The sequence below is a fragment of the Loxodonta africana genome, chromosome 19 (genome assembly GCF_030014295.1).
Source record: "Loxodonta africana isolate mLoxAfr1 chromosome 19, mLoxAfr1.hap2, whole genome shotgun sequence".
Taxonomy (NCBI): Eukaryota; Metazoa; Chordata; class Mammalia; order Proboscidea; family Elephantidae; genus Loxodonta; species Loxodonta africana.
Window position 1 is genome coordinate 61,735,106 of NC_087360.1, and position 23,534 is coordinate 61,758,639.

Genomic DNA, 23,534 nt, shown 5'->3' on the forward strand with positions numbered 1-23,534 from the left:
TGCAACTAATATTTACCATTAGTCAAGTTTTCGTGTAGTATCAAGAATATCCACAATTATCTGAAAAAGGTATTAAAACACTTCTCCATTTTCCAATTACATAGGCACGGTTTTCTTCATATACTTCAAATGAAATGGCATATCCAAACAGATCGAATGCAGAAGCAGATATGAGAATCTAGCTATCTTCTATTAAGCCAGACATTAAAAAGACTTCCAAAAATGTGAACCAATGGCACTCTCCTTATTAATTTTGTTTTGTTTTGGAAAATAGTTATTTTATTTTTAAAATGTGTTATTTGTTAACCTGTAATAGCTCTATTACTGTTATTTTCTAATTAATAAAAATTTTAAAATCTCCCAATTTTAATTTCTAGTATGATAGGTATAAACCCACATAAACAAAAGATCTTTGAGAATCTCAATTGTAAATGTTCTGAATTCAAAAAGTTTGAGAATGACTGCATTAAATGTGTATGGTATGTTACTAGCAAAAAAAAATTAGAAATAACCCAAAATCCATCAATAAGAGAACTGGCTAATTAAATTGTGGTACCTCCAAACAATGGAAAACTGTGCTGATACGGGGGGAGCGGGAAGACCCTCAGGGTACTGACTGGGGATGGCAAGATGCAAAACAGTGTGTAAAAAGGGAGGGAAATAAGAAAATACATAAAAATTTTACTTACATCTAAATCTCTCCTATATTTTAAAATTTTGAACTCAATGTACATGTTCTTCGTCTCCTCCCATAATGTGCCTCTTTGCAGAACAGCAGACAGAATTTTTTGTATTGCAGTACGAGTTACATTATAACAAATAACAACTGAGGAAAGTCAGTTTCTTAGTGTTTGAGTGGAGTTCAAGATGTTTCTGAGGAGATTTTGAGTACAAGAATTTCCCCCCCCCCGAGTTTTGAGAAATGGGTGACAGCCCCACCTTTGGGCTCACAACGACCCTATAGGACAGAGTAGAACTGCCCCATAGGATCTCCAAGAAGCAGCTGGTGGATTCGAACTGCTGACTTTCTGGTTAGCGGCCGAGCTCCCATCAGGGCTCCAGAGAGGCTGCCCAAAATTCGGATTCAGAGGCTAAGAAGTTTGTCCTCGGACTTATTAAAATAATAATAACTGCTGTTGTGATTATTATCTCTTCTCGACAGAGACCGAAACGAGGCCTCGTTTCCGAGGCGACAGAGCAAGAGGGACCAAAGGAGGTCGGGACCTGGGGCTTTGGGTCGAGTCGGGCAGTTTGACGGAAGCGGGGATGGGCTGAGAGAAGGAAAAGAAAACCCTTCCTCTGCCCCTGGCCGGAGTAACGGGGTCTCCGTTGGCTTACCGGGTCTCGCTGCCAGCAAACCACCGGGCCCGGCGAGCAGCATCATTAGGCGGAACATGGCGCGGCTTCGCGGCTCGGAGCGGGGACTGAGAGGGCGACCGTTGGGCGGCTCGAGTCGGGCGCCCCCGCCGGTCAGCCCCGGAGACGCGCGGCCGTCGCTCCGCGGCCTCCGAGCGCGTTGGTGCGCCGGTGTTCTCCACACGCCGTGGTGGTTAGCGCCGGGCTGCTGATCGTCCCGCAACGCGCGCCCGCCTTAGAAACAGGACGCCAGTTCGCTAAACCCACCCTAGCCAGACGGTTGGCTGCTGTTCTGGCGTTATCCAACCACCCTAGTTCCTTCTGTCGCGGTTGTTGTCCCCCACAAACCTTTCGCTTTGTGCTGATGGATTTGAATGAACTAATACATTCATCGTGCTTGCTTTGTATCAGATACTTTCTGTCATTGTTATCTTGAGACTGTGGAGTTGATTCTGACTCATTGCGACCCCGTGTGCTACAGAGTAGGACTGCTCCATAGGGTTTTCTTGGCTGTCGTCTTTACGGAAGCAGATCACCAAGCCTTTTATTACACCGAGATTTCAAATCCCCAAATCTTTGGCTACCAGCCAAGTGCAAACCATTTGCTCCACCCAGGGACCTTCAGACCCTTCCTCTGCGCTTTAAAAGGGAAATGCCAAATACCTTCTGAATTAAAAAATATACACACACATACACACAAATATACATATATATTTATATTTACTAAGGCTGGGTTTCTGACACAGTAAAAAAACTACTCAGGTTTGGGAAAAAAATCCAAGAAAGGGAAAAGTGAGTAAATTTTGATTTTTTTTTTGGAGAAAGCCTAATATAACTATTTCTACACCCACTGCCCAAATGCACCTTTTAACCACACTGTGTCTACTTTTTCCTCCAATCCATCTGGTTCTCTGCAGGCCCTTAGCTAAAATGTATGTCATGTCATTCTCTTGTTCAGTAACTTAGTGCAACTGAATAGGTGTTCATTTGTGTAGAGAATGACATGGACAGATTCTTGCCCATAATTACACTAGGTATTTTCCAATTAAAAAAAAATTAGTAGCCAAAATCCTCAGTGGTGGTGTTGTCCAGCTGGTTCTGACTCAAAGAGACCCTATGCACAACAGAACTAAACACTGCCTGGTCCTATGCCATCCTTAAAATCATTGTTATGCTTGAGCTCATTGTTACAGCCACTGTGTCAATCCACCTTGCTGAGGGTCTTTTCTGCTGACCCTGTACTCTGCCAAGTATGATGTCCTTCTCCAAAATGTATAAGACGTAGTCTCGCCATCCTTGCTTCTAAGGAGCATTCTGGTTGTACTTCTTCCAAGACAGATTTGTTCATTCTTTTGGCAGTCCATGGTATGTATATTCAATGTTCTTTGCCAGCTCCACAATTCAAAGGCGTCAATTTTTCTTCGGTCTTCCTTATGCATTGTCCAGCTTTCACATGCATATGATGTGACTGAAAATACCATGGCTTGGGTCAGACGCACCTTAGTCTTCAAGGTGACATCTTTGCTTTTCAACGCTTTAAAGAGGTCCTTTGGGGCAAATTTGCCCGATATGCACCGTTTGATTTCTTGAATGCTGCTTGGATGGATGTTGACTGTGGATCCAAGTAAAATGAAATCCTTGACAACTTCAATTTTTTCTGTTTATCATGATGTTGCTCACTGGTCCAGTTGTGAGGATTTTTGTTTCCTTTATGTTGAGGTGCAATCCATACTGAAGGCTGTGGTCTTTGATCTTCATTAGTGTTTCAAGTCCTTTTCAGTTTCAGCAAGCAAAGTTGTGTCATCTGCATAACACAGATTGTTAATGAGCCTTCCTCCAATCCTGATCCCCTGTTCTTCTTCACATAGTCCAGGTTCTCGCATTATCTGTTCAGCATACAGATTGAACAGGTATGGTGAAAGGATACAACCCTGACGCACACCTTTCCTGCGTTTAACCAATCAGTATGCCCTTGTTCTGTCTGAACAACTGCCTCTTGATCTATGTAAATGTTCCTCATGAGCACAATTAAGTGTTCTGGAATTCCCATTCTTCACAATGTTATCCATAATTTGTTATGACCCACACAGTTGAATGCTTTTGCATACTCAATAAAACACAGGTAAACATCTGTCTGGTATTCCCTGCTTTCAGCCAGGGTGCATCTGACATCAGCAATGATATCCCTGGGTCCACGTCCTCTTCTGAAACCGGCCTGAATTTCTGGCAGTTCCATGATGATATACTGCTGCAGCCATTTTTGAATGATCGTCAGCAAAATTTTGCTTGCATGTGATGTTAATGATATTGTTCTATAATTTCTGCATTTGGTTGGATAACCTTTCTTGGGAATAGGCATAAATATGGATCTCTTCCAGTCAGTCAGCCAGGAAGCTGTCTTCCGTATTTCTTGGCATAGACGAGTGAGCACCTCCAACGCTGCATGTTTGTTGAAACATCTCAATTGATATTCCATCAATTCCTGGAGCCTTGTTTTTCGCCAATGCCTTAAGAGCAGCTTGGACTTCTTCCTTTAGTATTGTCAGTTCCTGATCATATGCTACCTCTTGAAATGGTTGAATGTCGACTAACTCTTTTTGGTATAATGACTCTGTGTATTCCTTCCATCTTCTTTTGATGCTTCTGCATTGTTTGATATTTTCCCCATAGAATCCTTCACTATTGCAACTCGAGGATTGAATTTTTTCTTCAGTTCTTTCAGTTTGAGAAACGCCGAGCGTGTCCTTCCCCTTTGCTTTTCTATCTCCAGCTGTTTGCACGTCATATAATACTTCACTTTGTCACCTCGAGACACCCTGTGAAATCCTTTGTTCAGTTCTTTTACGTCATCATTTCTTCCTTTTGCTTTAGCTGCTCGAAGTTCGTAAGCAAGTTTCAGAGTCTTCTCTGACATCCATCTTGGTCTTTTCTTTCTTTCCTGTCTTTTCAATGGCCTCTTTCTTCATGTATGATGTCCTTGATGAAAGTTCCTCAGTACAGTATTTAAAACTTTCTAAATTTAGACCCCAGCCGATTTTTTCCTATCCCCAATGCTTTCGCCACTCTGACTTCTGCCCTTCCTGAACATTGCCTTATCCTTCTAGATTGCAATGCCTCCCTCACTCCCCAAAATTTATACTGCTAATCTTTCTCCCAGTCTTCCCCAAAGGGATCTACTGCCTTTTACAAGAGTGACTGATCATCGGGAAAAAGGAAATAATCTGTCTTTTCAGGGACTGCTAGATAATGGCTCAAAACTGACACCAATTCCAGGAGACCCAAACCATCACTGTGGCCCACCAGTCAAAGTGGAGGCATATGGAGATCAGGTTTTTAATGGAGGCTTAGCTCATGTCCATCTCACAGTAGATCCAGCGGATCCCCGAATCCATTCTGTAGTGATTTCCCCAGTTCTGGAACAGATAACTGGAATAGATATACTCAGCAACTGGTGAAATGCCCACAGTGAATAAAGGCCACTATGATAGGAAAGGCCAAATGGAAGCCACTAGAACTGCCCCTACCCAGGAAAACAGTAAACCAAAAGCAATACTGTGCTCCTGGAGGGGTTGCAGAGATTACTGCCACCTTCAAGGACTTGAAGGACGCAGGGGTGATGATTCCCATCATATTCCCATTCAACTCGCCTATCTGGCTTGTGAAAAAAACAGATGGAGCTTGGAGAATGACAGTGGATTATGAAAAACATAACCAGGTTGTGACTTCAATTGCAGCTGCTGTTCCAGATGTGGGTGCATTGCTTGAGCAAATTAATACACTCCTGGTATCTGGTATGCAGCTACAGATCCAGCTAACTCCTTTTTCTTCCTACCCATTTATAAGGACTACCAGCAGCAGTTTGTCTTCAGCTGGCAAGACCAGCAATACACCTTCAGTGTCCTACTCCAGAGGTATAGCAGCTCTTTAGCCCTGCGTCATAATTTAGTCTGAGGGGAACTTGATGGCCTTTCCCTTCCACAAGACATCACGTTAGTCCATTATATTAATGACATAATGCTGACAGGACCTACTAAGGAAGAAGTGCCGATGACTATAGACTTATTGGTAAAATACCTGTGTGCTAGAGGGTGGGAAATTAACCCCATAAAAATTCAGGTGCCTTCCACCTCAGTGAAATCTCTAGGGGTCCAATGGTGTGGAGCATGTCAAGATACTCCTTCTAAAGTGAAGGATAAGTTATTGCATCCAGGCATTCCACAACTAAAAAGGAAGCACAATGCCTAGTGGGCATCTTTGGATTTTGGAGACAACATACCCCTCCTTTGACTGTGCTACTCTGGCCTACTTATCAAGTGACTCAAAAAGCTGCTAGTTTTGAGTGGTGCCCAGAACAAGACAAGGCTCTTCAACAGGCTGCTACACAAGTGGCTCTGCCACCTGGGCTGTATGATCTGGCTGAGCCGATGGTGCCTGAAGTGGGAGTGACAGATAGAGATGCTGTTTGTAGTCTTTGGCAGGCCCCTATTTGCTAGACTAACACTGTTCCTAGGCAGCAGTAGAGCCAGACACTGGTTTCACCTTGCTTAACAGCAACTGGAAGAATAACTATAATACATGCTTGTTGTTAGGTGCCATTGAATCAGTCCTGACTCATAGTAAAGCCGTGTGACAGAGTAGAACCTCCCCATAGGGTTTCCTTGGCTTGAATCTTGATGGAGGCATATTGCCAGGTGTTTGTCCCATGGAGTGGATGGTGGATTCTAATCGCCAGCATACCGGCCCTCAAGTGCTAAACGGTTCTCACCACCAGAGCTTCTTTAGAGTACATGCTATCTCAGACTCATCAACTTTCAACGACAGAGATCTAGTTCTCTCATTTCTTTGCTCTTCCCCCTCCTCAAACTTTTCTGTTTAAATCTTCAATACAGTACATGTTACATTATATTTACTTGTGTATATGGCTCTCTCCATAACTAGATATTACACTTCTAAACAGCAGGAAGCATTTCCTTTCCATCACTTATTTATCACAGTACCTAATGTAGTGCTTGCAACATGATAGAGGTTCATTAAATACTTACAGCATTTAATAAAATCTGATTTGTGCTTAGAAAACCTGGATTGTGCTTATCCATGTGGTTAGAGTTCCTGGCATTTCCTTGATAGAAAAGCAAAATGCTATGTTCTGAACAAGGTAAGTTTGTAAGCACAGAGTCAAACAGTGGTATCAAAATTACATATAATTTACCTTTGATTATGAAAACATCTTCAGCAGATGGAAGGAACCCTTTATTACTTTCAGATTTTGAAATGGCATCCATGACCAAGAAATTTTACAATTTTCAATAGCAATCAGAAATAAATCAAGGACAAACAAGTGAAAACTACATAAAATATATATAAATTTTCAGATCTACCAAATAATTTTTTTAGAAAAACTTTCTCAATATTCAAAGATCCAAGGAATTATCTAAGAAAAATTTTAAGTTACATAGTTATTACTGGCTGTAAAATTTCAGTGATATGCACTACAATCATAAAAACTGAAGTTATGTGAGTGAAAGGCATTAATGTTTTTGTTCTTATATGCATTCATTCAGAGATTTAAATTGAAATGAAGAGAGCTTCATTTGAGATTTTCATTATTTTTAATATGCACCTGATCAATGAACTGTTTATCCTCAGAGAACTGAAATATTCTGCCTTCTTCAAAACTAATCTGTTTTCCTTTAAAAACAGAGATCCATTGTGCAAAATTTGGATAAATCTGAAAAATTAGTGAGGTAATATCTGTAAAAGTTTAACTAGTATCTTATGTAGAAGAAATAATGTTTTAACAAAAAATACTTGAATCTTTAGGAAGTTACTGAGAGACACAAAACATAATTTCAAGTAATTTATTTATTGTAAATGTTATATTTGCATATGTATATATACACAAACCAATTTTTTTGAAAAACTAATGAAATTCAGTTAATAAACTTTACTATGAAAGGTTATGAAAAATTTTACAGTTTAAAATTGTATTGTCCATATCATTTCTTCCATAGGAACAATTCCTTTTTTAACACAGATACCACACTAACTTTTTTTGTACTTATCTAACAAGGAAAATCTTTTCTTCCATCCTTCCTCCAGCCTAGTTCCTTTGAAAATATTAGTGACAACAAATACATAACCCAGCACACTTAGTAAATGTAAACATTCTAAATGATATTAATTGCAAACTTTGAAAATTCAGATTTTAGGCTTAATTTTAAAGTGCTCATGAAATTCTTAAGTGGTTTTATAACAGCTCAACTGATTAAAGTAGTATAATTTTTCCTGCTTTATTATAGCCATGAATCAACAGAATATCAGATTAGCTCTATTAAATACTTCGTACCTTAAATCTTATAATTTACTTAAAATAATTATGCTATTGTAAAAGGATCCCATGCTTTAACGTGATTCATAATAGAAATTCTAATATTAAATTAACTTCCCTAATATTCATTGTCTATAGCTGAAGACCATAAAAATGGTGCTAAGAACTGCGTGTGTGAATACACACACACATGCTTTTAGAGTCTTTTATTCTTTTAAAAAAATATTATGACATCAGAGTTGTGGTTCTTGTGCAATCTTCTGAAGATAACAATGATGATTGTTACTCCATGCAAGATGGAAAATATTAATTATTGGCAGCTAATTAGTGTGTTTTCACAGGTATTAGATTATCACCTGTTCAACCAGAATCTACATTAATAATAACTAAAGTCAAAAACTCAGAATAACATTTAAGCACATAATGACAAAACTTAATCTAATACAGTTAATTTGAGAATCATTACAATCACATATTCAAAATAACAGAATCCATGTACTAACCTCATAGATCATCTAATAGTGATTATTCAGTGATGAAATGGAAACATTTTCCAAATTCCCTGGCTTTAATGCATTTCCTTATATTTCTCAATTCCCACTACTTAGTTCCTGTTTTTCTGTGTTAGTAAACACTTTTTTTGTGGTATTTTGTTTTCATTCATGGTTGCAGCAGGAAGAAAGGCTTATCAAGAAAACATCAGGAAAATAAAAATAGTATTAGCTCAGTTCCCTGAAGACATCAGCAAAAGGAAAGGGAAAAAATCAAGTAAGAGAACTATACAAAGGCGGTGCAGGAGCAGGACGAGCAGGAATTAAATTTCCCTGAGGTGACACTTTCGGTTGTGGTGGAGGTGGCCTGTGAAGGGGGAAAAAAGACAGTTAATAGCTTGTTAATACCGAATGCAATAATGCCATATTTAATATAGAACACCATCCATAGCATCCTTGACAATAGTTGAGGCTACTTGATACTCTGAGATTACTATTAATACGTTATTCATATTAAACCCAAAAAACCAAAGCCTTTGCCGTGGACTCAATCCCAACTCATAGTGACCCTACAGAAGTAGAACTGCCCCATAGTGCTTCCAAGGAGTCACTGGTGGATTCAAACTGCCGACTTTTTGGTTGGCAGCTGAGCTCTTAACCACAGTACCACCAGGGCTCCCTATTCCTATTAATATTCATTAATTTATCATTTGTTACCAGACCTGTATAGCTCCTATTTTGTTTCTAACTGGTACTGTAAATACCAGTAACCTACAATCCTTGATTTTAGAATTCATGATATTCTTCCCTGACAAGGCATTTGAAATAGTTTTACAACAATAAGGGCTCCAATGGGAGTCTTAAAATGGAATAACTACCTCCCACTTTAAATAAATGTTACTCTGTATCAACGATGCTGTTGCCTATACTTTTAAAAAGAATAGCACATGATACTATAAAGCTGAAATATAACAGAAAAATGCAGGACACTAAGTGGATTAAGTACTTCTTGTGCTGTTAGAATTTAAGGGCAGTAAATTATTGCTAATTATAAACCCACCTCTATGCTTACAGATATAGAGCTAAACTTCCATCTAACCTCAATCATAATATCCAGTCTGAAAATCAAATTTGCTATTACTTCTACACCTGTCCATCTTAATCCTCATACTTTAACTATGGACACCTTCATAAACCTTTTCATCCAATTTGAGTATATCGCTACTCAAGAGGTGTAACTAAGGTATGGCAGGCTGGGCACGCATCTTTAGTGCCGCTTGAGGAGGGCACTAATGAGGAGCTTCAGGTGGCCATCACAGTTTCCACTACCAGCTGTGAGAGATCATTCAGCAACTTAAAACTTATTGCCATAGGCACTATTTTCCATAGATAGACCCCTCCTCTACTCCAATAATACACTAGTACACTACTTGGTGAATATTTGTCTCACAATTTATGTATTCTTCTCTTGACCCTCAGTTGGATTTCAAGGTACTGTTACTGCATAATAAAGATTATATATGAGAATATTTCTCAGTGTTGCAATCCAGTTGTAATTTGAAGGGCTCGTTTTGTTTTGTTTTGGGGGGTACATTTTACGTGATGCAACATGTAGTGTAATAAATTTTCTTTCCTGCTGATTTTAAACCCATTCATTGAGTCATTAATTTCACCTCTTATATTTTTCAGTTTTGGAATTTCCATGTAATTTTTTTATAGTTTCTAGTCCTCTGCAAGATGGACTGACACAGTGGCTACAACAATGGGCTCAAGCACAACAACGATTGTGAGGACAGCACAAGACAGGGCAGTGTTTCATTTTGTTGTACACAGGGTTGCTATGAGTCAAAACTAACTTGACAGTACCTAACAACAACAAAAATGGTCCTTTGCTAAAATTCCCAATCTCAACTTTTAATTCCCTAGATATATTTATCATAGTTACTTTAAGTCCATGTCTGATAACTCTAGTAACTAGATGCCCTCCGAGTCTATGTCTATGATCTGTTGTTTTTCTTGGTTTTAGTTCCATTTTCTTTTCTTACATGCCTGGCTTTTTTGATTGAGAGTCAATGAAAAATTGTAGAAATAAGTTAAGGCTCTAGTTTATCTTTATCCCTGGGTCCCAACACAAAGTCTGAGATGTCTGTCAAGGTACCTTCTCTTTTGCAAGATTCCAATTTTTGCCTCCTCTGCTCTGTGTGCTTGTTGAAGGCTCTCCTTAGCTTCCTACCCACTCAGTTGTCACTTTCAGAACAGGGAGATGCATTGAGGACAGAAAAATGGCCCCAAAAGGTGGGCTTACCTTTGGGTTTCCTTCCTGTTCTGGACCTTAGCCCCATAATTCTTCCCTTTCTTGGTAGCTCTCCATTGCCTTCAAACACACATTTTCTTATATTGTCTAGATTTTCTAGCTGTTCTCAATGGGAAGTCTGGTTCAAACCACCTGATTTCCCATTCTGGTTATTTTAAAGACTCTTGCTTCGGAAATTTACGCACACCAAAGGCTGCAGCAGCAGTTAAATGTATGTCTCACTCAAGCTTCCTTAAGTTTCATTTTCACATTGTACTAATATGACTAACTTATATGAGAGGTCCTCAAAATCCTTTGTTCAGATAGCGATCTCTAAACTGTTGGCAATAAATACCTTGCCTAAAATTAAATTAAAATACTAAGGAAATTATTAGATATTGACTGTTATTTTTTATTTAGATCAAGTAATCGAAATAAATTCACTTCAGACCTTGATGGGAATGGCTGAGGTTGCTTGGTTGCATAGGTTGATACTGGAAATCTGTTTCCATATACAGGCTAAAAAGGAAAAAACAAAAAAGGTTATTATCATATATTTTCCATATTATGTGTTATTTTCCAATAAAAGTATTCAATATACTTAAAACTCAATGAATGTCTTCCTTACTTATAACACTGACATTTCAAAATATTTTATTTATGGAAATAGAGCAAGACAGTGAAGTAAGTAGACGCTCCCATTTACTCCCTCAGGAACTAACCCTTGAACAATGAATAAAAACAAGCACAGACTAAGATCTCAGAACTCTGGATGGCAACTGAGGCACTGGAGAGTCAGGGGAGTCCAGGAGTGGGAGAAAGAAGGAGTGGGGATGGCACAGAAACTGGCTGAACCTACACACTAACATCACAAGCACTCACTTATCAGAGCCATTTTGGGACAGGGATGGGCAATGCCCCAAACAAGAAACACAGAAAGGGAGCTAATCTAAGGAAGCTATAGACCAGTTTTTAAGGCAGTGCAAATTGGCCATGGAAACTCACAGGGCAAGCAATTGGGAGGGGGTGAAGGGAGGCCATAACGCTACAGGAGACTGCTGTTAAATCTTGCTGAGGCCCGAGATGGACAGGCACTAGGACTGGGGGGAAGTGTAATGGCAGCAGGGCAAGGGGAATACTTTGGACAGATAGTTACGCAGAAGGAAATGGCTAGCTTTCTGCTTACAGCATGACACAAGGGAAAGCCTGTGAAGGCGCACCCATGATGGAAAGACAAAAAGAGCCCTTCACCTTTGCGTCAATAAAGTCAAGCCCCATCGCTTACATCAGAGTCTGCAACAAGCTAAAATCCCCCAGCCTGAGAATGCATATTGAATTCTAGAGATCAAGCAACCAGAACTCAATCAGCATTGAAAAAAACCTAAGGATAAGAGTAGCCTCTAGAGGTTCTCAGGAGAATATACCAAGCCCACTGCTGCTAGATCAATTCAGATTCCTGGCAGCCCTGGGGAGTGGAGTGGAGGTGCCCCATGGGGTTCCCAGGGCTGTGAGTCTTTGGGGAGGTGGGTTGTCACATCTTACTCCTGAGGAGCAGAAAGTGGGTGTAGGCCTCAGCATTTCAGTTGGCAGCTGGGCCTTGTTCGCTGTGCCACGAGGGTGCCCAATCAGAAAATTTTCAGAAAAAAAAAAACAGAACATAAAATTATAACACACGCACACACACAAAAGGCCAAAGTCCAACAAATAATGGTAAAACACACCAAATCACAAGAAGGACCAATCAAAAGCAAAACATGAAGACTAGGAAATTTCTCCTATGGAGGCCAGACTAATGTAAAGAATTGATAATTTTCAGACTATGGTGCTACAAAAATGTTTAAAGAAAGCAAAAAGCACACAGAAAACAAACTAGTGGAGATCAGGAAACAAATGGAGGAACAAAATGAGAGACTCAACGAGGAAATTGAAAACATCAACAACAAAACTAAAAACTATAGGAGTTGAAGAATAAAACAACTTAAGGAATTGACTCGACAGCAGTGGTTTTAGTGGAATTAGAAAAAGAGAAACATTCAACAATAGAGTCGAACAGACATAAGACAGAATAAATGGCCTAGAAGACAAAACAACTGAATTTATCAAGTCTCAAGACAAAAGAAAAAGTGAACAAACCCAGAAGGAAATGTGAGGTTCAACTAAGAAATTTAATACTAGAATTATTGGAACCCCAGAGGACCGTGACAACAATAAAGGCATGAAAACCATTTTACAAGAGACAATCACAGAGAATTTCCCAGACCTATGCAGAGAAGCAAGCTTGTAAATACAGGAACCTACACCAACCCCAATCAGAAGAGATAAGGAAAGCTTAACTCCACGCCATTGCTTAATAAAATTCTTGAAAACCAAAGACAAGGAAAGAATTCTGAAAGCAGCAAGAGAAAAATGCAATACAACATAACAAGGGTCTCTCATAAGAATCAGTGTGGATTTCTCCTCAGGAAGTCTAGAGGCCAGAAGACAATGGAGCAACATATATAAAATACTGAATGAAAACAATTGCCAACCAAGAATTCTTTACCCAGCAAAGTTGTCATTCAAACATGACAGTGAAATTAAGACATTCCCAAACCAACAGAGGATCTGGGAATTTGCCACTACCAGACCTGCTTTGCAAGTATTCCTCAAGGGAGTACTCCATATGAAAAGTCAAGAAAATTACATAAATACTCGTATCTATATACAGAAAAATAAATAAAAAATAAAAGAGAGAGATCTCAAAAATAAGCAACAACATAGAAAATCATAAGGACCAAGTATATGATATTTTCAGGAAATAAACTCAGTAATTATATACCACAAACAATACCATATTAAGTTTGTAAGAAATAAGCACAAAATAAACTTATTGAACATAGGTTGTATACTGATGTTAATGGAGACATACCAACAGAAACAGGGGAGGGAGGAGCATATCAGGACTAGACTTATGTTTAGATTGTATGTTAACTGTTGTTCATGTGTTAAGCATTGCTGCATTTGCCCTGTGAACATCTTCCCAACCTTGGTGGGCTGAAATATGCATTTTCAGGTACCACCCAGATATAGGAGGCAAAACCTGTGGTCTGAGTTAGATAACCCAGTGCTCAATATAAGACCCAGTATAAAGCCTAGACCCCTGAAGGATGATATCTTCACTGGGATATCTAGAAAATGAAACACCTGTCCCAAGTAAGGACTCTGTGCAATAGCTGCCTATATAGGCCTTGGTACTGGTAAAACGGGAATTAAAAAAAAAGTCTCCATGGAGAATTTCTATTACATGCCCATCCTCAAGAAGGGCTTAGGGGCTAGAGTTTATAACGCTTGTGTGGCCCAAAAAAAACACCAACAAGAGCTTTAGCTTAAAGACATCAAAGACTGCCTATGCCCCCAAGTATCAGGCCAAGAAAAATAAACACTCTCTGATTTATAGGAATCTGCTACAATTCAAATAATTCCTTCATATTAAATTCTAAGGAATATGAATTCACAATCAATATCACAAAGTACAGGAAGAAACAAGCCACCATGAAAGAGTCAACAGAAACAACAAACCACAGAATCCACCAAGACTGTAGACGTTAGAATCAACAAATAAAGCACATGAAGTAGATGTGTTTTATATGTTTAAAAAATAAAAGTTTTAAAAATATAAGGAAGCTACAAAATACTATCAAAAATAACCAGGCAAGTCTGAAATAAAACCAAGTAGGACTACAGAAATTAAAAATATTCTGAAATTAGAAATTCAATAAATGGGTTAAATAGCAGATTGTATACAGCTTAGGAGGGACTTAGTGAATGAAAAGTAGATCCAATATTATTACTCAAAATAGAACACACAGACAAAAAGATGGGAAATATCAAAGAGTAGTTAAAAGACATGGAGAATAGCAAAAGGTCTAACACGCATCTAATAGAGGCTGTAGAAGGAGTTAATAAGAGATCAGGAGTCAAAACTTTAAATAAACAATTGCTAAGAATTTGCCAGAATTATTGCAAATTCAACAAATGGACTTGAGATAACAGACTGTCATTGCCAATCTCATGCATAAGAACTCCAACTGCCCACAGCAGAAAACCTAAGAACAGCTATCAGGGATTACTTTAATGACTTCTCGCTGTCATCCAGGAAAAGAGTAAAATTTTAAATATGCCAAGGATGAAAAACAGCATATAGATAACTTCTAAATAGCATGCACCGGGACTGTGTGGTCATCCTATAAATGTGGAGAGGCTAGAAACTCTCCAAGATATATGATTAAGGGGCAAAAGGGGACAACGATTTTTTTGTATCCTTTTTACAAAGGAAATGTGAATAGAATGGGGGACATTGCAAATATGTATGTACTTTTATACATTGGAGACTTGGTGATACAGTGATTAAGTGCTACTGCTGCTAACCAAAAGGTCAGAAGTTCAAATCCACCAGTCACTCCTTGGAAACTCGATAGGGCATTTCTACGTTGTCCTATACAGTTGTAATGGGTCGGAATCGACTCGATAGCAATGTTTTTTTATATACATTAGAATGTGAAGTTCTTATTGTTGTTTGGGCCACTGAGTCGATTCTGACTCATAGCAACCCTATGGGACAGAGTAGAACTGCCCCATAGGGTCTCCTAGGCCATTATCTTTGCAGGAGCAGACTGCCAGGACTTTTCTCCTGCAGAGTCACTGGGGATTTAGAACCGCTGACCATCCAGTTAGCAGCTGAGCACTTAATCATTGTGCCACCGAGGTTCCTTTTAGAACATGATGAGAGATAGTTAATCATTGCACTGCCACGTAATTGGATAGAATTAAAAAGTCTGACAATAGTAAGTGTTGGCAAAGATGTAGATCAACAGGAATGCTCCTGTACCACTGATGGTACACAATCACCCGATGGTATAAACTACTCTGAAAAACAATTCACCACGTATTGTAAAGATGTACATATTTTTCAATCCAGCAATTTAATTCTTACATACCCTAGATCAGTGTTTTCCAGAAGAATTTTCTGCAATGATGGAAATGTTCTATATCTGTTTCTACCAATGCAGTCGCCACTAGCCTTATGTGGTCAACTGGGCATTTGAAATGCAGTCCGTGAAAATGAGGAACTGAATTATTAGTTTTATTTAATTTAATGTTAAATTTAAATAGCAACATGTGGGTAGTACTACAGTATTAGTGCAGTAAAAAGAAACTTTCACGCACATGTGGACAAGAAGACATAAATAGAAGGTTCATCTCAGCCTCACCAATGAAAAATTAGAGCCTGGTAATAGGAAAATGGATTTAAAAAATTATATTGCCTTTATATAACATAATAATATCAGTAGTGAAAAATGGATGCATCAGAGCTATGTGTGGCAACAGGGGGATGATGCTAAACAAAAAAGCAGATTGCAAGTATACGTAAAATAAACAAAACATCATAAAAAGTTTTAAAACAGGTAAAATAATATTATATATTGCTTAGGAATATACGTATATGCTGATATGCAGGAAAAGTATATAATTATCCCAGTACTCTAACATTTCCATAAAACAGTCTAAACTCAGGGATTATCAGATCCTACTGCTGAAACCCACCACTCGTCTGTCAGTTTGTCATACTGTGGTGGGTTATGTGTTGCTGTGATGCTGGACAGCATAGTGCAAATACCAGAAGGGTCACCCGTGGTAGACACGTTTCAGCAGAGCTTGCAGAATAAGACAGACTAGGAAGAAGGGCCTGGTGATCTACTTCTAAAAAAACTGGCCAGCGAAAACCTTATGAATAGCAGAAGAACACTGATACAGTGCCAGAAGACAAGCCCCTCAGGTTGGAAGGCATTTAAAATACAACTGGGTAAGAGCTGCCTCCTCAAAGCAGAGTTGACCTTAATGATAAGGATGGTATAAAGGTTTCCGGACCTTCATTTGCTGACATGGCACAACTCAAAATTAGAAGAAACAACTGCAAACAGCCATTAATAATCGGAATGTCAAATGAATCTAGGAAAACTAGAAGTTGTCAAAAATGAAATGGAATGCATAAAGAGTGATATCGTAAGTATTAATAAGCTGAAATAGACTGATGTTGGCCATGTCGAATCATTGGAAATACCTTTTTCAACAACATAAAAGGCAACTATAAATGTGGACCTTGCCAGATAGAATATACAAGAATCAAATCAATTACATCTGTGGAAAGACACAACGGAGAAGCTCGATATTAGTCAGAACAGGGCCAGGGGTCGACGAGGGAACAAACCATCAATCACTCATATACAAATTCAATTTGAGGCTAATGAAAATTAAAACAACTCCATGAGAGCCAGAGTATGACCTTGAGTATATCTCACCTGAATTGAGGGACCATTTTAAGAACAGATTTGACACACTGAACACTAATCGCTGGAGACAAGTTGTGGGATGAAATACAGGACATGATACATGAAAAAAGTAAAAGGTCATTAAAAAGACAGGAAAGAAAGAAAAGACCAGAATGAATGTCAGAAGTGACTCTGAAACTTGCTTTTGAATGTAGAATAGCTAAAGCAAAAGGAAGAAATGATAAGGTAAAATAGCTGAACACAGTATTTCAAAGGGCAGCTTGAGAAGAAAAAGTATTATAATAAAATCTGCAAAGATCCAGAGTTAGAAAAGCAAAAGGGAAGAACACACTCAGCCTTTCTCAAGCTGAAAGATACGAAGGAAAAATTCAAGCCTCGACATGCAATTCTGAAGGATTCTATAGGCAAAATATTGAATAACACAGGAAGCATCAAAAAAAAGAAGGTGAAAGGAATACACAGAGTCATTGTACCAAAAAGAATTAGTCGATGTCCAACCATTTCAGGGGGTAGCATGTGATCAAGAACTGATGGTACTGAGGAAGAAGTCCAAGCTGCACTGAAGGCATTGGTGAAAAACAAGGCTCCAGGGGCCGACAGAATACAAATTGAGATGTTTCCAAAAACAAATACAATGCTGGAAGCACTCACTTGTCTATGCCAAGAAATTTGGAAGACAGGTACCTGGTCAACCAACTGGAAGAGATTCACATTTGTGTCCATTCCAAAGAAAGGCGATCCTACAGAACGCGGCAATTATCAAACAATATCATTAATACCACCAAGCCAAACCAAACCCACTGCCGTGAGTTGATTCCAACTCATAGCGACCCTACAGGACAGAGTAGAACTTTCCCACAGAGTTTCCAAGGAGCGCCTGGTGGATTCGAACTGCTGACCTTTTGGTTAGCAGCTGTAGCACTTAACCACTACGCCACCAGGGTTTCCATTAATATCACACACAAGTAAAATTTTTCTGAAGATCATTAAAGAGCAGTTGCAGCTGTACATCGACAGGGAACTACCAGAAATTTAAGCCAGATTCCGAAGAGGGCGTGGAACAAGGGATATCGTTGCTGATGGCAGATGGATCTTTGCTGAAAGCAGGGAATACCAGAAAGATGTTTACCTGTGCTGCACTGACCTGTGCTGCAAAGGCATTTGACTGTGTGAATCATAACGAATTATGGATAACATTGCAAAGAATGGAAATTCCAGAACACGTAATTGTACTCACGAGGAACTTGTACATAGACCAAGAGGCAGTCGTTTGAACAGAAAAAGGGGACATTGCATGGCTTAAAATCAGAAAACGTGTGTGTCAAGGCTGCATCCTTTCACCGTACTTATTCAATCTATATACTGAGCAAATAATTCCAGAAACTGGACAATATGAAGAAGAACATGGCATCAGGATAGGAGGAAGACTCATTAACAACCTGCGATATGCAGATGACACAACCTTGATTGCTGTAAGCAAAGAGGGCTTTAAGCACTTACTGATGAAGATCTGAGACTGTAGCCTTCAGTATAGATTATACCTTACCATTAAAAAAAAAAAAAAAAAAAAAACCTCACAATTGGGCCAATAAGCAATATCATGATAAACGGAGAAAATACTGAAGTTTTTAAAGAGTTTAATTTTACTTGAATCCATAATCAACATGTATACCAGCAGCAGTCAAGAAATCAAATGGCTTATTGCATTGGGCAAATTTGCTGCAAAAGACCTTTTTTTAAAGTGTTAAAAAGCAAAGAAGTCACCCTGAGGACTAAGGTGCACCTGACCCAACCCATGGTATTTCAATCATCTCGTACGCATGCAAAAGCTGCACAATGAATAAGGAAGACCAAAGAAGAACTGACACCTTTGAATTATGATGCTGGTGAAGAACACAGAATATACCATGGGCTCCCAGAAGACCAACCAAATCTGTCTTGAAAGAAATACAACCAGGTTGCTCCTTAGAAGTGAGGATGGAGAGACTTTGTCTCATGTACTTTGGATATGTCAGGAGAGACCAGTCCCTGGAGAAGGACATTATGCTTGGTAAAGTGGGCAGTCAGTGAAAAAGAGGAAAAGCCTCAACGAGATGGAGTGACATAGTGGCTGTAACGATGGGTTCAAACATAGCAAACGATTGTGAGGATGGCACAGGATCGGGCAGTGTTTTGCTCTGTTGTGCATAGGGTCTCTATGAGTTGGAACCAACTTGACAGCACCTAATAAAAACAACTGCTGAAACAATGAGGCCTATCCAGGAGCTCAGCTCCAATTCTTTGGTAATACGCCCTATGGAAGCTAGGCATTAAAAACAGAAATGTATCAGACAAAAAAAAAAAAATAGTGGTAGCCCAGGTTTCACGTCATTTCCCACTCTTGGTTTCAAGCAAGGCATTTTTGAAGTCTGAACATCTTCTCCTCTATCCTCTGAGCCAGGGACCCAGCTGGTATTCCTTTAACTAACTCAGGAACACCAAAAATACTCCTTAATTCTTAAGAAGTATCTGTATTTATATCTACACCTATGTAATATTTGCCATTTTATTTAAAAAATTGTCAAATACATAACAGCTTAATGTGGTAAAGAAAAGGAATTTTTCATTTTAAACTTACAACTTCTCTGGGCGGAGTCACTGGAGAAACGAAGCGAGGGGTAGGGGTACTCACTGGTTGTCTAGAAACATTTGCTTGATTTTTGTCCTCTGATCTAAAAGACAAAATTATTTTTGAGCTAAATTAAGTGTTAAACATTTCTACATGACAGATTACACTTCCATACCTTGCATTTTCTGAAACACAGAAAAAAGATGTTGGTAAAGGTGGTGACAATGATCATATTGGTAACTAAAATTTGTACTACATTTTAACTAGTTTTAATCCTTACAGTATCAGAAAGTATGATGAACCGGTGACAATGATCATATTGGTAACTAAAATTTGTACTACATTTTAACTAGTTTTAATCCTTACAGTATCAGAAAGTATGATGAACCCATTTTACAATTAAAGAAACTGAAATTCTAATAAATGATGAAATTTGGCCAACTAGACAATCAGTATTCCCAAACTTTTCTCCTTGAGTCTTCCTAAAACCAGAGAAGGATAAAAGCATAATCTTAGGCTGCATACACAAAATCTGAAGTCATCACTGTGAAAATCAGGCAGTCCAGGAGGAGCAAACCAGCTGGCTAGAAAGACACCAGCTGAGTTATGGACAGCAAGGTGACAGTAAGACAGCTAGGCAGGGATGTATGGTACACAGCTACAGCTGTGGAATTCACATTTAGGAGGTGCAGACTGGGGAATTATCTGCATGAATTGGTCAGCCTGAAGGGTGCTGGGAAGTGAGAGAAAGAAAGGCTAGGAAGAGAAATCTGTATTAGGGTATGTTAACAATGAAAGCTAACATCATGTCACTTTAGAAAAATATTATGTACTAAGTGAGAAATAGGGCAACAAAGCAAAGGTGAGCAATCAAGCTACACTTGGACATCATTATTACCACAATAACAACTAGTTATTAAGTAGTTACAAGGCGTAGGCAACGTGCTAAGTTTTATATGTTAATATTTCCTCATTTAATCCTCGCATCAACCCTATAAGATAGGTACTGTTAACATGCTCATTTTAGAAACAGAAAACCCAGGTTCAAGGACTGTTAATGGTATCTACTTTTTGTGTAAGAAAGGGCTGGCAACAAAAACGTACTTTGTTATTGCTTACATTTGCATAAAGAAATACTGCAGGGTTATACAAGATCATATGGATCATATTTCTAGCACACGACTAACCTGGAACTTGAATTCAGATCTGAATGCAAGGCCCATGCTACATTCTAATGCCAACGTATTAGAAATGGTAGTTAGATCCATGAAAATAAATGGGAGGTATGCAGGTTGAACACACATCTGCCACATATTTCTCTCGAGGAGCAGTTGGTGGTTTCAAGCTGCCAACCTTTCAGTTAGCCGAGCACTTAACCACTGTACCACCAGGGCTCCTTAATCTCTAACGCAACCTCAAAAAAAAAAAAAAAACCCCGTTGCTGTCAGATTGATTCCAATCCATAGCAACCCTACAGGACAGAGTAGAACTGCCCCACAGGGTTTCCAAGGAGTGGCTGGTGGATTCGAACTGCCGATCTTTCGGTTAGCAGCCAAGCTCTTAACCACTGCACCACAGGAGCTCCAAATCTCTAATCAGAAAGCCCAAATCAGAAGTCATAAACCACCATTCTACTTATCCCACAATCAGAAGTTGATAGCAACAAAAATGAACGCTAAGAGCCATTTTCAGTTGCATACAGGCAGGTCACCATAATCCCTTCCCCTCACCGTAAGAGGTGACTTAGTCACCGCTATAGTTTGTTGTTGTTGTTGTTGCCTTTTGCTGTTGAGTCCTTTCTGACTCATCGGGACTGTGTGTTACAGAGTAGAACTGCTGCTTAGGGCTTTCTTGGCTATAATCTTTATAGAAGCAGATCACCAGGACTTTTCTTCCACGGTGACACTGGATGGGTTCAAACTGCCAACCTTTTGGCACCAGCCAAGCACAAACTATGTGCACCACCTAGGGACTTTCACTAAAAGCAGCCCTGGCGGTTGGTGGTGTAGTGGTTAGGCAATCAGTTACTGATTATAAGGTCAGTGGTTCAAACCAACCAGCCACTCCATTAGGGAAAGACGTGACGGTCTGCTTTTGTAAAGATTACAGCCTTGGAAACGCTATGGGATGGCTCTACTCTGTCCTATAGGGTCACTATGAGTTGGCATCAACTCCACAGCAATGGGATTTTTAGCAGGAAAAACCTTCACTACATTTTAACCCCTGCTGATCATGACAAAAGTTTAGCGAGAAAACTTATAACCTAATTTTTAAAGGATTGCCAACCTCTATGACATTACTTTATATTATTTAATATAAATTCAAAAGAAAAAAAATCTAGTACTTGTATGTTCGTGATCTTTTCTTTCTGAAGCAGCTTTTCTGTAATTGACTTCTCTTGATGAAGACAAAAGCAGCAAGTACAATAAGGGGAACAATTAGGAAGAAGAACACTAGAAGGCCATCCCTCAGTGAAGTATCCTTATCTAGAAAGAAAAAAATTATATTAAAGGTCATTAAATTTGATGTTAACTCATACCACCTAGAACATACTAGGCCATTATAAGTGTGTTTACATTAATTTTTTTAACAGGTAAAACATTCAGATGGTTCAAAATCACACTGAATACATTGCAAAGCCTCACTCACACCTTCATCCTTGTCCATTCCATTTCTGCCTATCCAACCATAATCACTTTTTCACTTTTATTTGTTGTATAATCCTGCAGTATTTCTTCATGCAAATATAAGCAAGAACAAAGTTTTTATTGTCAACTCTTTCTTACACAAAAAGTAGCATATTATAAACACTGTTCTTCACCTTACTTTTTTCACTTACCTATATATCTTTCCGGAAACCCTAGTGGCGTAGTGATTAGGAGCTACATCTGCTAACCAAAAGGTCGGCAGTTTGAATCCACCAGGCACTCCTTGGAAACTCCATGGGGCACTTTTCTACTCTGTCCTGTAGGGTCACTATAAGTCAGAATCGACTCGACGGCAATGGGTTCTGGTTTGGTTATATATCTTCCCAAACTATACATAGAGGCATCCTTATTTTCTATACATTCATACAGAATTCCATTGCAAAGATGTTCCTCAGTTTTATTTAACCAGTGACACTTTTATTTTTCCAATCTTTTGCTTTTATAAAAAAAAAAATACTATCATGAATAACCAACTACATATGCCTCATCATATGATGCAGATCTAAAGAAACATTTCCCAAAAGCAGAATTGCTGGACCAAAGGGTAAATGCATTCATCAGTTTTTCTTAAAGATACTATCAAACTGTCTTCCACAGTGCAGGTTGCAATTTAGCATCCTCATCAACAACATACAAGAGTTCCCCACGGCCTTGCTCACAAAGTGTGTTATCAAACTTCTGTGTTTTTGCCAATCTGGTAGTTCAAGGATTCTATCTTAGATTATGTTAATTTGCATTTCTCTTTACACTATGAGTATCTTTTCATATTTAAGAAAACTTTGTATTTCTTTTTCTGATCAGCGCTTCGACTAATTTTCTGTTGGGATATTGGTTTTTTTCTTCTTGGTTTCTAGGAGCTCTTTACGTATTAGGCAGATTAGCTTTTGTCTGTGATATGAGTTGGAAATATTTTCCCATATTTCTTTGGTCTAACAGTACAATGCTTTTCTCCATGTGAAAGTCATTTTGTTTTGTTTTTAATGTAACTGAACTCATCAATCTTGTTTTTTACGGGTTCTAAATTTTAAGACTAATTATAACTTTTCGAAATCTATTAACTAACATTAATTTTATCTGTCCTGTGTTCTTTAGAGAAAAAACATAGCAAATATAAACAGGAGTGGTAATCTGTAAAACTGTCCTCACAGCTAAGTTTGTAAATGCACCAGAAAAATCTATTAAAAGTTGTATAAAACTATGTGAAACAACAATCATCCTAATTAAAAATCAAAATATAAAAAATTAATACAAGATTAATGTCATTTTATACTACCAGTAAGGAGACAAAATTTAAATTAAAGCATCCAACACTGGCAAGATTATGTTGACTTTGATACATCCACACTGTTATTGGCATTATATAAAAGTATCATTCATTTGGGATTTTTATCAAAAACCATAAAAAGGAGTATGTTCTTCAA

At 38.6% G+C, this 23,534-nt stretch overlaps 2 protein-coding genes across 2 annotated transcripts in view; both read right to left on the reverse strand.

The window, feature by feature from the left end:
- Positions 1–1,428, reverse strand: part of ADAM32 (ADAM metallopeptidase domain 32) — a 152,739-nt gene extending 151,311 nt beyond the window's left edge. The window contains exon 1 of the mRNA XM_064271941.1: positions 1,339–1,428. Within this exon, the coding sequence (XP_064128011.1) occupies positions 1,339–1,396 (58 nt within the window). The 5' untranslated portion in view covers positions 1,397–1,428. The remainder of the gene's footprint in view (positions 1–1,338) is intronic.
- A 7,019-nt stretch (positions 1,429–8,447) lies between these two features.
- ADAM9 (ADAM metallopeptidase domain 9) overlaps positions 8,448–23,534 on the reverse strand; it is a 125,268-nt gene continuing 110,181 nt past the window's right edge. Inside the window, exons 19-22 of the mRNA XM_003412518.4 lie at positions 21,750–21,891; positions 19,415–19,508; positions 10,920–10,987; positions 8,448–8,542 (exon numbers count right to left, since the gene is read on the reverse strand). Of these exons, the coding sequence (XP_003412566.1) occupies positions 8,449–8,542; positions 10,920–10,987; positions 19,415–19,508; positions 21,750–21,891 (398 nt within the window). The 3' untranslated portion in view covers position 8,448. The remainder of the gene's footprint in view (positions 8,543–10,919; positions 10,988–19,414; positions 19,509–21,749; positions 21,892–23,534) is intronic.